The 15,148-nt window shown below is 39.8% G+C and overlaps 1 protein-coding gene across 1 annotated transcript in view; it reads right to left on the reverse strand.

Annotated features, from left to right (window-relative positions):
- Nucleotides 1–15,148, reverse strand: part of SNX4 (sorting nexin 4) — a 58,421-nt gene that overhangs the window by 20,316 nt on the left and 22,957 nt on the right. Inside the window, exons 3-6 of the mRNA XM_005279832.4 lie at nt 13,683–13,821; nt 13,450–13,599; nt 10,886–10,933; nt 4,996–5,051 (exon numbers count right to left, since the gene is read on the reverse strand). Coding sequence (XP_005279889.2) covers nt 4,996–5,051; nt 10,886–10,933; nt 13,450–13,599; nt 13,683–13,821 — 393 coding nt within the window. The remainder of the gene's footprint in view (nt 1–4,995; nt 5,052–10,885; nt 10,934–13,449; nt 13,600–13,682; nt 13,822–15,148) is intronic.

Here is a 15,148-nt window from a genome sequence, read left to right on the forward strand (position 1 = left end):
TGAGTGGATGTTTTCAGAGAACTATCCACAATGACTCCAAGCTTTATTTCTTGAGTAGTATCAGCTAATTTAGACCCCATCATTTTATATGTATAGTTGGGATTATGTTTTCCAATGTGCATTACTCGGCATTTTATCAACATTGAATTTAATCTGCCATTTTGTTGCTCAGTCACCCAGTTTTGAGAGATCCTTTTGTAGCTCTTCACAGTCTGCCTGGGACTTAACTATCTTGAGTAGTTTTGTATCATTTGCAAATTTTGCCACCTCACTGTTTACCCCTTTTTCCAGATCATTTATGAATATGTTGAATAGGACTGGGCCCCATACAGACCCCTCAGGGACACCACTATTTACCTCTCTCCTTTCTGGAAACTGACCATTTATTCCTACCCTTGGTTTCCTATCTTTTAACCAGTTACCAATTCATGAGAGGACCTTCCCTCTTATCCCATGACAGCTTACTTTGCTTAAGAGCCTTTGGTGAGGGACCTTGTCAAAGGCTTTCTGAAAATCTAAATATACTATAGTTCTAGTACACTAAATAGCAAGAGAGCTTTCAGACATCTCTTATTCCATGAAGAGTGATGACTGAAAATGGACAGCACAGGATTAGAGGATTGCCATACTGTCACTAAATCTGAGATACCATGTTCTTCTTGTTAAAATCTATATGATGCCAACTCTTCCTGGTCTAGAAGAAAACGTTATCTTAGGTGGTTCTAGGGTGCCTCTTAATTTTGGTATCCAAACTCCATGCACAACTAACAAAACTGGTGTTCCTCACCATTCCTTGATGAACAGGGATGTGTGAACTTAAATTGCAGTTCTTCTCTGAAAAATAACTAAAAATAGCATTGCAGCATTACAAGTTTACTGATTTTCAATGATTTTTAGATCAAATCTGTTCAACTCACTACTAAAAATATGCTTCAAAATGCCATTACTCCAAGTTACCTGGAATCAGAAAGGTAAGCTAGTGATGCTTTCCTGCTCTTGCAACTCCAACAGTAAAAACTGTAGAGCCAGAACATGGCTGAACATGTTGATAATGCAAAAACTAGCTCAAAAGTTCAACACTGTTTCCCCAATGCCCAACCCGTTAGCTGCGTTGGATCTGCAATGCTACCAAGTGTAAAAACCTATTTTAGTGAGTTAGGGCTGGTCTACACAATGAAGTTAGGTTGGCTTAACTACATCCTCAGGGCACTGAAAAACTTCATGTCCTGTGAGATGTAACTAAGCCAACCTAAGCTCTGGTGTAGACGCTGCTCGGTTAATGGAAGAATTCTTCTTGACCTACCTACCACCTCTCGGAGAGGTGGGTTTACTACAGCAGCGAAAGAACCCCTTCTATCACTGTAGTAAGTGTCTACACTACAGCGGTGCAGCTGTACCACTACGGCCGTGCCACTGTAGCATTTCTAGTGAAGCCAAACCTTTAGCAAAGTACGACTTTCAATACAGATGAAAAGCAGGTAAGTTGAGTCAGATGCTGCTGCTTCTACAGCCGCTTTTCAGACTAGAACCACATTTTAATAGATACTACCAATTAAAAAATCACTTCTGGATGAAAATACTTCACCTACTATTATTACTAGTCATACTTAAGATTACTATAACTATACTATAACTACTGTAACTGAAAGACACCAGAGAATTTCTCCCTTCTATTTCCAATTATTCTGTGCATTTGACACCACTAGGTCTGTAGTGAAAGTTACTATAACTATGGTCAATTTCCCCTTCACAGAACAATAGGGGAGTAAAAGGTATTTTTAAGAAGAGGTATAATAGGCAAATAGAAACCACAAATGGCATGGGGACTCAGGATCAAGTGTACTACTGAGAGCCACATAAGTTCAGCTGCCATAAGCAGAATCTATTGTCTAATATGGCTCAGCCACAGTGATATTACCCAGATCCTTTTCATTCTGTTTTAGAAAAGTAGCTAGTATGAAAATTGTTATCTAGTGGACTATATGAAAAAGGAACAATGGACCATTGGGAGAGCAATTTTTGATTGGATTTGAAGTACAGAAGGAAGACAGCAGGATGTTTGCAACGAAACTGGATTAGAGAATTCAGTGGAAATGTCACTACAAATTTATTTTTGAGCAACAGAAGAGCACATTTTTTTTCACCACTGACCCCTTCAATAAAAACCACTCAGCCTACCAGAAGTGCTTTGGTTTTGTTCCAAACCAACTTCAGTAGTTAAGACTTTTGAAATGCTGTGTTGCTATCCAACTTTCTACGGTTGGTTTAAATTAAGGATTGAGAAAGCTACTGATACTTACTACCTCAGGGACTAAGCCTACTAGCCAAGTGAAAGATATTGGTGCTCCCACACTTCCAAAACCAACCCCCTAACTGCCAAGCCACCCTTTGCTGTACAAATGAATAAAACAGACCGTGTACTGTAATTATAACATTTTAATCAGCTATTTAATAAATTTGTAAAAATGTTACCTGCAATAAGAGCTAGTGGCACCATGGAATAGCAGGAAAAAAGTGTCCAATATATTAGTTGTTGAATTTCCCCAATATCTATTGAATAATATACACCTCTACCCCGATATAACGTTATCCTCGGGAACCAAAAAACCTTACCGCGTTATAGGTGAAACCGTGTTATATCGAACTTGCTTTGATCTGCCGGAGTGCGCAGTCCCCCCGCCCCCGGGAGACTGCTTTACCATGCTATATCCGAATTCATGTTATATCGGGTCGCGTTATATCGGGGTAGAGGTGTATTTGTCAAATAGCATTTGGCCAGCCACTGAGCAGGCTGAATATCACAACAAGTATTTGGCAAATAAATTTGTTAAATATTGGTAACATCTCTAATATAACAAATTTGATAAATATTATTCAACAAGCTCTATGCTACTCTTGCTTTTATTACACATTCTCTCCAGTCCTGTCTGTATTCTACTTTTTCTTTCCAAAACCAGATCATAATGCACCTTTTCCTTAGCGGCATTTAGTATCAATTTCCTCATCTCACAGTCATAGAAGGGACCATCAGATCATCTAATCTGACTTCCCGTATACCACAGACCACCAGTATCACCTACTTTACTCTTTTGCTTTTCCTTCCCCAACGCTGTGTGCTTTCCTCCACATCCCCTTTCCAAATCTCTCTCTATAAATACTGCATTTCTCTTTTCTGTGTTACCTCAATCTCTCCCTCCCATATTAAGGAGGCTGGTAAAATTTCCAAGCCCTAAAAACAAGAAGATTAACACTACTAGTCACAGACTTTTTTTTTTATTAGATTTGGGGGAGGGGAAGATAATATCCAAACAAGGGTCTAATTCCACTTTCAGATGCTGTATAAGGGGAAGGTGTCATTTCTTGACATGGCTTCAGAATTTCATCCTTCAGTTTCTGATAGATTTTAAGTAGCACCATATTGTTGGAAGGGAGAAGTAGCCCTCTGTCTCTTGGTTCCCTCTGTCAGACTATCCTGGGTGCTGCAGGAATGTCTGCTACTTTACCCTGCTCCCACTCTCCTAGGTGCTACAGAGTCTCCTATATCAGTGGTTCCAAATGTTCTACTGAGGGGACACAACAACTGCATTTTGTTGTTGTTACTCACCATTACATATATGCACCCTCCACCCTGGCACCACAACCCTAATCCCAAGCCACAGAGAAGGCTGTGGGGCAGGAAGGGGGGGGGGGGGGGAGTGGGAGTTGGAGAGCTAGTCTACCTGTAGCGCAGCTACTGTCTCATGGGGCTGGGCCGAGCTCCCCACTCCAAGTGTTGCAACCTGGCACACACAGTCTCGGTGCCACTGAGGTTTGAGGCAGCCCAAACCTGAGTGGCACTGAAACCATGTGCGTCAGGTCACAACACCTAGAGTGAGGAGACAGGCCCAGCCCCATGGGAAAGGTGCCACTGCTCTAGGGTGAATGCAGAGCAAGCTACCTCTCCAAACTGCACTCCTCACCCATCTGTGGCTTCCTTTCCACACCAGGCTGGGAGAAGTGTATGTTTGCCTAGGCCAGGGCCCAGCAATGGGTTAATCCAGCCCTGGATTCAGTGAACCGTCCATAGGTGCCAACTCTGTGGGCACCCGGAGCACCCATGGAAAAAAATGTGTGGGTGCTTAGCACCCACCAGCAGCCAGTTCCCTCCCTACCCCAGCGCCTCCTGCCTGCCAGAATCAGCCGTTCCGCGACGTGTAAGAGGCGCTGCGAGGAAGGGGAGGAGCGGGGATGGGTACACTCAGGGGAGGGTGTGGAACCGGTTGGGAAGAGGCGAAGCGGGGGCAGAGCAGGGTCAGGGCCTTGAGGGAAGGGGTGGAGTGGGGGCAGGGCCTGGGGTTGAGCACCCCCAGGGAAAGGAAGAAGCCGGCACCTGTGGAACCATCTGACACTTTCCTGCAACCCACTGTTTGGAAACCACTGTCCTATACTATCCTCCTCTGGCCGAAAGGAGGAGTGTCTGCTACTATATACTCCCCATACTTCAGCCTCTGTTAATAGGCCTCCTATCCAGCTAATAACTCCAGTGCCTGCCTCGGCAGCTACCCACAGCTTCCCAAGACACGGTAGACTGAAATTGATCTGGGTTTCCAATAGCAGCTGTGAAAATTGGCAGCTTGGGAACTGCAGCACTGGCAAGTGCATATATTTGTGTGTGTGCACAAGAGAGATATTGGCTATGTATGCTTGCAGATTCAGGAAGGGACCACTGCATTAATTTGAAAAGGTTTCTTTGCAAACAAAGACTAGATTTTTTTTTGTTTTTTTTTTTTTAAATGAAAGCTTAGATTCTGCATAAGGTGATGGCATTTCCCTTAAGAGTTTCCTGCTCTCCCTGTGAACTGGGTTTTTCAAGCCTCTTTTCACGGTCCCTTATTGGGTTTGTTAATGAGGTTTAAAAAAAGTGTGCAGATAGCATACACTCAGAAATGAAAAATTACATAGATAGCACACACTATCATTCATAATTACAATTGTAACTAGTACGAAAAATCTTACTTGTCTGGGTTCTTCACTCTGAATGTTGCATTAAGAGCTTTTAACCTGGAGTCTGCCTGGAAAAAAAAGTTTGAAATATAATTGCATTATAACAACATCAAGCAACAATTTCTCTTTGCTGGCAGCCACAGTAGAAAGCTGCAGTTTTCTGCCATGGTACTTCATCAAAAATTTCAAACATATTGAACAAATCTGACAAGTGAAGGAGTTAATGTCAGGCTGCTTTTAGAGAAAAGGCTAGAAAACAAAACTGTTCTGTGAACTAGCATGTAAACAGTATCCAATATCATTAAACTAGTATAAGCATAAACCCCAGCAAAATATTCTTGTCTTGAAATGTTACACAAACCACAAAATTAAGATATATAACCGTACATTCTTTTCAGGTGATGCAAGTAGGTCTAAGGCTATATGGACAAATTATTTTATATATTTTTCAAACCAAAGAAAACCAATAGTGGAAATGACCTTTATATGCTCTGAATTACCAAAAAACAGTTCCCCAGTGGCATCAAACACAAATCTATTGTGTTCTCTCATTTTCAGAGTTACTGTAGAGGAAAGCATACATATATCTGTGAATGAGAATAGTGCCAGCTTTTGATGCAGTGTTCCTTTTCAATAGATAGGAAACTGCTATATTGAATCGCAAATTGGATCACTGGATTTTCTTCTGTAAAGAAACAGTTGCTATAATTAAACTTTCTGCTCTGTTTCTGAGAAAAATGTTATTCTACCAGTGCCTGCAACCGAAGTATGGAATTCCCAACACTAATTCTTGCTTTTGTGGTTTAAATTTTTTAAGAATTTAGTTAGAATTCATCAGTTTTTATGTTTACTCTATAAAAGAGCAACATGTCTCCACTTATTTTATTTCTTTTACTGTAATTATTACTGTAATACCTACATGTCCTGGTCATTGGGGCCTGAATGTGCTAGACATGTACACACAACAAAAAGTCAGTCCCTGCCTCAGATAGTAAGGCCTTTAAGAACATGTCCAGATGGAGACACTCAAGAAAATTAAGACAAATTAACTAAAGGTGCAAGGTGCTAAATTAGAGCACATGCAATCCCTGTGTGGATGCTCCCCTTCAGAAGTTGCCCGAGTTCATTTTGGTTAATCCTTCTTCAAAACGAAAAGAGGTAGGTTTAAAAGAACCAAGACTTCTGGCGCAAAAGGCTCAGTAAGAGTGATAATTCACAACTGTACCTTCTGGCAGAGAGAGTTTTTAGCAATGATGTTTGCTATAGAAATAATATTTTGTGCATCAATAGCAGCAAAGTCAGCAACTCTTAAGAGCAGTTTTAAAAAAGTTATTTAGCAACTGATTCCAGTAGAACCCAATGCTCGCTTGGAGTTAGAGTAGAAAGTTTCCCTTCATAAGCCTCTCAGTAAATTCTATTTATGAGATTGGCACCAGAATGAGACTGTTCCGCCTCCCATCACATTGTGTCCAAGCTGAACCGTGTTTGAATTTCACTGTAATATCCTTGACGCTGGAATCTCATCTCATGTTGGTAGAGTGCTGAGCACAACGTCTGAGCTCAATTAAAAAGTAATTTTGCTATTGTGATTGGCATGACAGCTACTGATGAGTATTATACAAAAGTGTGGTCAAGGAATAAAAAGGAGTTACTTTCCAGCAGTAACTCTGCTTCTCCAAACATTCTACAGACTGAGGGAGCAAATATCCCAACCCCCCTATAGTCATCTCTCAGAGTGCAAAGGAAGGGTTTTTAAAATTTTATTTAAGAATAGATTGGCTAGTTTTCAGCAAAGATAAGTGACAGGTGTCAAGACTCAGTTCTACTCAAAGGTGTCTGGTAACATCTTGGTCATGAGACCTGTTTCCTCTGAGCAGTCTGACTCATACTTGCTTACTTTATGGGCAAAAGTATTTACACTACTTTATATACAGCTGTTCACACTACAGAGTTAAAAGAGCTCTCTGGGAGAGCAAGACAGTCAATTCTACTCTGGGTTCTGAATGCATCATCAAAAGGTCCAATTACAGTACCAAATTCTGCCCTCCGTTACACATACGTAATCTTTCAAAGCCAATGAAGTTTCACAGGTGTAACTGAGGAAACAATCTGTCTTGCAGAATCTTTACTATTGATGATGCACAAGAAGGAAATAACACAGCTTGACTTCTTGTGCATTACCAATCTGGCCATTTTTTACACACTGATTTCAAACAAAAATCATACTACAAGCTAGCTAAGGGTTACTATCAAGCTAGAGCAAGTTTATGTAAGGTTTCTGGACAGACATTTTTGTAAATTGAGAGTATGTGCAAAAAGAATTTACAGAGGTGGTTAAATGGAGTGAATACTTGAAGTGGAATTGGCTGTCAATTGAGACTGGGTCAAGTAGCTTTCACACACAAAAGCAAAAACTGGATGACAATATGGAATATAGCAGTTAAAAAGAGGTACTGGCTTTGTGCTCAGGAGTAGCCAGTGCCGTTTTGTTAAGGTTCGGGGGGGGGGGGGGGAGGAGCTAGGAATTGTACACCATGTTTTTCCTCCTCCAGATTAACTATGACTGGGGGCGGGAGGTGGGGAAGATAGTGCATTGTATTTTGCCCTCCCAGAGCAAAAAAGTTTGAAAGAACATTTAAACACTTATTCTAAATTGCAGTATTTTGGGGGCGGGGGGAACGCATTACAGCTGGTAGAGACAGAATTCTAACTCAAAGTAGTCAGGGTAATCCAAAATAAATCCTCCTGGTTTAAACACAGGATCTTCATCTGTTCGACTAGTGTATTGCAGTGTCTGGACTGTGCCATCTAATTAGTCTGCAAACCCTCTGGCGTCACGGAACAAAGGCAGAAAATGGTCCTACACAACTACGCACTCCAAGTATAAATCTGCCTCTGATGATATTATTAAGCTACCATAAGGAACCAACTCTATCAGCTTACTAAAACCCTTTTATTTTTACATTCAACACAGAAATTGAATGTATAATTAAAAGGTTTAGCAAAGGAAACAGAAAGGCTCCATTCCCCATTATTTTATAAAAATGTAACATTTTCCTTAGGGAAGCACGGATTCCACAGAGAAAATAACCATGCACACTGTCAGAAATCTAGAAAGCGGAATAGTGATTATCTCATCTTACATTTTACCTAAGATACCATCTGTCCTTAGACAGCTGTTTATGTTGAATATTTTGAAGTAATTTAACTGTTGTTCTTTGGGTTCCTTCTTCCCCTCTCAAGTAACCTACATTTTAATAAAGCTAAATGAACTGAACAGGCCATGTATCTGACAATTTGTTTAACAGAAACTATATTTTTCTCACTTGCTCTTACATGCCATAATTTTCTCCTTTCTCCCACTATTATTCTGGAGTATCTATGTTGAGTTTAATAAAAACTTTTATTATGCCCTTCCCACCATTCTCAATGCAACTAACTCAAACTGCCCATGCTGCTGTTCTCAAACACAGCCTAAAACATAAGCTTTCATTAATTGATGATTTGGTACAACATACATGACATCATTTAAAAATATGAGTTAGCAGTGTCTACCATCTTAATGCTTTGCAAATTGTGATGTGCTATCAGTAATTTTAAATGATGGTTCAGAAAACTGTCTTCCGCAGTTTTAAAGCTTAAAGGAGCAGAGCAGGATAGGATCAAGTTTTTCCAAAAAGATCTGTCAAGCAGATGTTACATCCACATATCAGCCCATAGATAATCAAGAGGTTAATAAAAACAAGGTCATTCTTGCAATTCAAATGAATACACAGGAAAACCATTGCAAATGCTATTCCTATTTCTACATGTGCATCCTTAAAATTTTTAATTTTTTACCTTTTTAATATTCCCCTGTAACCCCCTTTCTCACATTGTTTCCCCTCTACTATTATGTGCCATATATATTTCTTCCTAAATTTGCAGCCTAACTCCTTGGATGATAACTTGGTCTCTTTTTTCTAAGGAATACTTGTCTTCTTGTTTACCTATTTTTTTCCACTGAACATTGACAGTACCCTTAATCACTACGTGGAAAATCCCACTCTCCATTATATGGCTGAGTTCCCTATATGCCTCAATGTACTGAATAAGTACAGATCTTGTTACAAACTTAAAAAAAAAAAAAAAGAAGAGTCCACTCTTAAGACTCCAGTGCCATAAACTGTCCCCTAGAATGATGGTCCTAAATGCCTACCAGTGTTAGAAGAGACACCCCAAGACAAAAAAGTCTACCACAAATCCACAGCATGTTTACTCATAATTCTGTGTCAAAGACCCTATATTCTGCAGCAGCTTCAGATAAATAAAAGCTCCATTTTCATTTAACAGAAAAGGTACGTAAAAGGAATATTGTACTAGTGTACTATTTAATTAAATCTTAAATTCAATTTATTTTACCCTGGCTCTACATTTTTAATTTTCAGTCGGTTGCAGATTTTTTTATTGACCATACATAGTGGCACTGAAGATGTGGTCTGTACGTGCTGTACGTGTTGGGAGGGAAGGAAGCTAAAGGTTGTGGTAGGTGGATAGGGGACAGGTGCAGATTTTCACACCAGGCAGGCAGTTTGAAATTATGGGATATGGACATCAGCAGGATGTGCCCAGTAATACAATCAGCAGTGAATTAAAGTCAAATTGCCATCATCAGTAGGTGCCAGCATTAAACCTCCTTGTGATTAATGGGGACAGATCACACCCCAGAACTATTTTTTTAGGCTTTCAGCAGATTCAGGACAACAGTACTTCATTCATTTATACTCACATTTGAAAGATTTTCTTTGCAACCAAGAGAATTAGAGACTATATATTTAAGATGAAGGCTTAGATTCATACCCACTATATTTTGCACCCACAGAATCAGAGTACATATGGCTATGCCCAAAAGTTGCATCTGTCAACAAATTCCCATGTACCTATACTTTGCCTGTGTACTAATGTAACACTCGGACACCTAATCCTGCCTGTCCTCCACAGTTTTCCCTCTCCCACTACTGACTGCAATCAGTGTACAGGTGGCTCGTGTTAGGAGTTTGTCCTAACTGGATGTTCAATTTTCTTCTCAATTGCCTCCTATAAGAAGTCAGAGGAGCATGTTCCCTTCAAGGATTTATTGCAGAGACTTCCTCAAAACTAATTAAAAATCAAATGGTCTAATTAAGCAAATAAAATTCTGCATAACATATCTAGTCTGAGACTCAGCAACAGTTGAACTAGGTAGGTATATCTTGGATTACCTCTATTGCTAGGGAGCACTGTCCTTTCTCCCATCTGACCCTTTTGGCTACTCGTCCTGTCAGAGACATCCTCCTTGGCCTTGGCCCTCTCTGCTTCTCTTCTGTTGTCTTGTTCAGGTTTCTCTGAGGTACCTAACTTACCATACCAAACCCCAAGATCTGTTTAAAAATTCATTCAGGACTGTATTCAGAGCTTTGGCTGAAGCATTTCAGTTCTTATTTGTACGTTCCACCTCACCACCCCAAATAAGCACCCTCTCCTTCAGGGCTGTCAACCTTTAGAGCTGGCCTTTACAGTCCTGCTTTGGCATGATATTTGTCTAGGTTGGTGTCACTCTGAAACCAGCTCAGTCTGCTTTTAAAAATACAGGGGTCATAATTCTTAATATTAATTCTACGCTGCATCAAATATGAAACATGGGCAGATTAACTGACCTGACGCAGCTTCCCTCACTTATGAAATCTGGTAATTATCTGTTACATAATACCAGTACTACACTGTTTCCTTATATGGTCAAAATTATGCAGTTCGTCATGGGCCTGCTATTTTTAACACAACAGAAAGCATAACTCTGCAGAGACACTGAATTATGGTCTTTAATTGTGGTCAGAACAGTTCACAGGGTCACAACATTCACTACACAAATGCATATAATAATTACCTTTAACTGAAATCCAGTCTCGTTCACCATTTCTTTCCATCCACCTTCCTAGAAATAAAAGTTTCACTTCAGTAATCTTCACTGACAAACATACAGCAGGCACAGTCTATATGAGACACGATAATAGCACCACTTCCAGGCAGAAAGGACATTGGAGAATCTCCTTGGGTTATGTGGGAATCACAAGCATCCAAACATTGGCTCAGTCCCACTCCCTGGACCAAGTTCTGAAAAAGGTAGGTCAAGAAAATCTTCCTTTCGACGTCTGGACTTAGAATAATGGGTCATTCTGTATGACAGGTTTTATGTTTACCCACCACCCCCTTCACAACTTTTCCCCTTCACTACATGACACCAGCAGGCTGCATTATCCTGCGTACTTAACAGGATTCTTTTCTGATGAGCAATTCACACTTTATAAGAAGACGGGTAATGGCAGAGTCACTTCTTTAATGTTCCCAGCCACCACCAATTCCAGGACTGAGACTGAGTTGAGGCCTCAATCTGCCTGATTTCTAGCTCATTATACGACCGGCTAAGCCATCAGACCCACAAGACCAAATGAATGAACCACTTTTCAAAATAGCATACTTCAAAAATAGGGCACATTAATTATTTTTTAAAAAAAGGTGTCTTAACTTGAGTAAGAAACGGAAATAGTCAAAAAAAGAACAGGAGTACTTGTGCACCTTAGAGACTAACACATTTATTAGAGCATAAGCTTTCGTGGACTACAGCCCACTTCTTCGGATGCATATAGAATGTAGTCCACGAAAGCTTATGCTCTAATAAATTGGTTAGTCTCTAAGGTGCCACAAGTACTCCTGTTCTTTTTACGGATACAGACTAACACGGCTGCTACTCTGGAAATAGTCAAGATAGCAATGTTCACATTGCAAATTTAAAACTGTTCTTTTGTATTGTTTGGGTAATTCAGATGATAAACATTCAGCATGTTCACAGAATGCTCCTCCTAATAACCCACAGCGGAATACTCTAAAGGTTGTAAGCTGAACTGTAATAGAGAAACTTTCACAAATAAGAAAAAATATTAAGAAAGCAAAAGCAAATACCATACATGCCACTTTCCTGTAAGTTTTAATTACGTTTTTCTTCATTAGGCCAACCTTCCCGTGATGAGCACTATTAGCAGTGACAAATGTGATCCTAGACTTACACTAGATATTCAGTTGCAGGGTGATGACAACAACAAAAAAGTTCAATCTTATTTGAGCAGAAGAAAGGAGACTAATTCTTATCAGACTGTACCTAGGATACCGGACACGGTCCTGGACACTGACGTACAACAAAGACAATTCTTGACACAATGGAGAAAATTCAGAGAAAAGCAAGAAAAAGGATTAAAGAGCTGGAGGAATTAAGCATAAAAATGTAGAGCTGGAAGGGATCTCAGAAGAAGTCACCAAGTCCAGCCGCCTGTAATGTATCAAGAAAGATTAAAAAGAACTAACGATGTAGCTTGCCTAAGTAAAAACTGAGTGAGAGATGCGAAAATGAAATAATTCAACCATGTAAACACCAAAATAGGCTTGAAGAATCATATTGTATGGTACAGGAGGGCATATATGTGTAACTATGAATCATGGAAAGTGTTCATTAATTTCATCCCAATGTATAAAATGCAATATCACAACCTATTAGGCACACAAAGCAATTAAAATAATAATATTACCTCAATGAGAACACAAAACTCTGAGTCAAAAAAGAAATTTCAGTCACAGCTTTACAATGTGACCAGAACATCAGTAAGTTCTAGTTCTGTTCTTCCCCCACAATGGACACTCTAGGACGGTCCGTGAGAGCATTCCAGTTGATCACAGCTGTCAGACTGGAGCATGAAATAGCCAAGAACTAAAGCACATAAGGTTTAATACAGAGGTTCTCAAACTGGGGGTCAGGACCTCTCATGGGGTCGTGAGGTTATTACATGGGGGGTCCCAAGCTGTCACCCTCCACCCCAGACCCCGCTTTGCCTCCAGCATTTATAATGGTGTTAAATATATTTAAAGGTGTTTTTAATCCATAAGGGAGGGAGTGTCTCACTCAGAGGCTTGCTATGTGAAAGGGGTCACCAGTACAAAAGTTTGAGAACCACTGGTTTAATAGATTAGTCATTTGCATCCAAACTGCCGCCCCCCCCCAAAAAAACAAACAAACTGGAAGTCAGTGCAGTAAATGCAGAAAAATGTATAATATGCTAAATATTTAAATTTAGTGTCAGGAAAGACTTCCTGACTGAGTTACATTAAGTTGTGGAATAGAGTTCTAAGGGAGGTGGTAATCTCCTCCCCTAACAGCCTTAGAATGAGACTGGAAAAAGAATTATAAGGCACATTGTAAAGCACAACTGTGTACTGACAGGAGGTAAATTAGATAACCTAATAACACTTGCCCACCTTTAATTTGTTAATGCAGAAGTAGAGCAGGAAACAATTTTAAAAAGTTACTGAAGAAAAGTTATTAGTGTTTAATATTTAAAAGCTGAACAACTAAGTAAAAGTGGAGGGAAGTACTTAGAAATAAAGAATGCCTTTCTACAATACCTGTGTTAAAAAGGAATAAAAAATTTTGTCCTGACAAATGATGGGATGCGAAGCCACACGTATTAGAAAGTTTTCCAAACCAATCCTTCGTCTTTCCACAAAGTCTGGATCCATGTTATCCGCTGATAACTTATGCCAAACAAACTCAGCCTGTGTGAACAGAATAGAATTAAAAGCAGCTAAATTCAGTGCTAAATGTAAGGCGAAGTGAGTTGAAGTTTCAATTTTCTTACCCTTTTTTCTGGCAAAGGTGGAACAACAATATGTGGATAGTTAACTAACAAATAATTCCTCAGCAACTCAAATTCACTGTATCGCCTCCAAAGGGAGTCTGGTGGAGAGCACTGTCCTTCAGTCTGAGACTCAACAGCTCTGAAAAATAAAATATCCAAACTGAGTGTTACTGATATTTTTCTAAGACCATCAATACAATTGTTACAATTCAGACACCTAATATAAAAAAATAAAATAAAAATCATAGTACCCACTTGTGATTACTTTAATAATTTAACATTCTTCAGTATTTAAGATTATTTTTTAAAAGGGACACCAAGTTATTTCACAAAGCTACCTGAACTTTCTTTTAAACCTACTACTGGTATAAGTATCCCTCAATATTTTTACATTTACCAGTAACTGGAAGATTTGAGATTCCCCCTTACCCTGTTTTCCTGTTTGTTTATTTTGTGCATTTCGCTTCACTCTTCAGAGAGTCAGTTAGGGCCCAATCCACCAAACAGTTATGCGTATGAGTAACTGTACTCATGCAAGCACAGTTATTACTCACAGCAGTAAGCACTGTGGGTTCAATCCTCTAAGGATCTCTAGCCCTCAAGTCTCACTGACTTCTGCAGAAGTCAAAGGCCCTCAGAACTTCACAGGAGTATTTAGCACCTTGCAGGATTGAGTCTTGATATAAGTAATGTCTACACTACCCACATTACAGCGCGGCCGCGGCAGCGTTGTGATGTGGGCAGTGTAGACACACTTTATTGCTGAGGGAGAGCTCTCCCAGCGATAAAAAAACCCACCCCAAACGAGCGGTGGTAGCTTTATTGCCAGGAGCGCGGCTCCCAGTGATAAAGCGCTGTCTATACTGGCGCTTTTCAGTGCTAAAACTTTTGTCGCTCCAGAGGGTGTTTTTTCACACCCCCGAACGACAAACGTTTTAGCGCTGAAAGTGGCAGTGTAGACACAGCCTAAGTGTTCACTGGCTCAACCCCATAGTTAAAATCAGTTTTCCCTATTTGTTTGGATCTTCACACAGCAACTGTGGAGAAAACACACATTTTAAAAACACCTACGTAAGTGCAATTCTAAAGCCACAAAGATGTTTAAAGAGGCCTCAGAAATAAGTGTAGTACCTGAAAGATCTTTTAAGTTGACTAGACTTCAAGATGGTGTCCTTTTCATATTCAGAGGATTTAAGGATTTACAGTCCAAAAAAACCCAAACCCAAAATAAAACAAACTGGCTAAAGGAAGGGTAAGCAGGTACAACATACAAGTAAAGTAGTCAGCGCAATTGGTTAAATCCTGATAATACAACCCTTCTCCCCCACTCCCCACCTCGAAAATATTGTATTTTGTTATTTTCATTAGATACATAATCTACCCCAACTGCCCCTCAGCTTTGCTATTATTAGTCAGTTAATTTCTTGATGGCATCATGGTAGAAGTGCATCTTCAGACGGGATTTA

Source organism: Chrysemys picta, chromosome 11 (genome assembly GCF_011386835.1).
Source record: "Chrysemys picta bellii isolate R12L10 chromosome 11, ASM1138683v2, whole genome shotgun sequence".
Taxonomy (NCBI): Eukaryota; Metazoa; Chordata; order Testudines; family Emydidae; genus Chrysemys; species Chrysemys picta.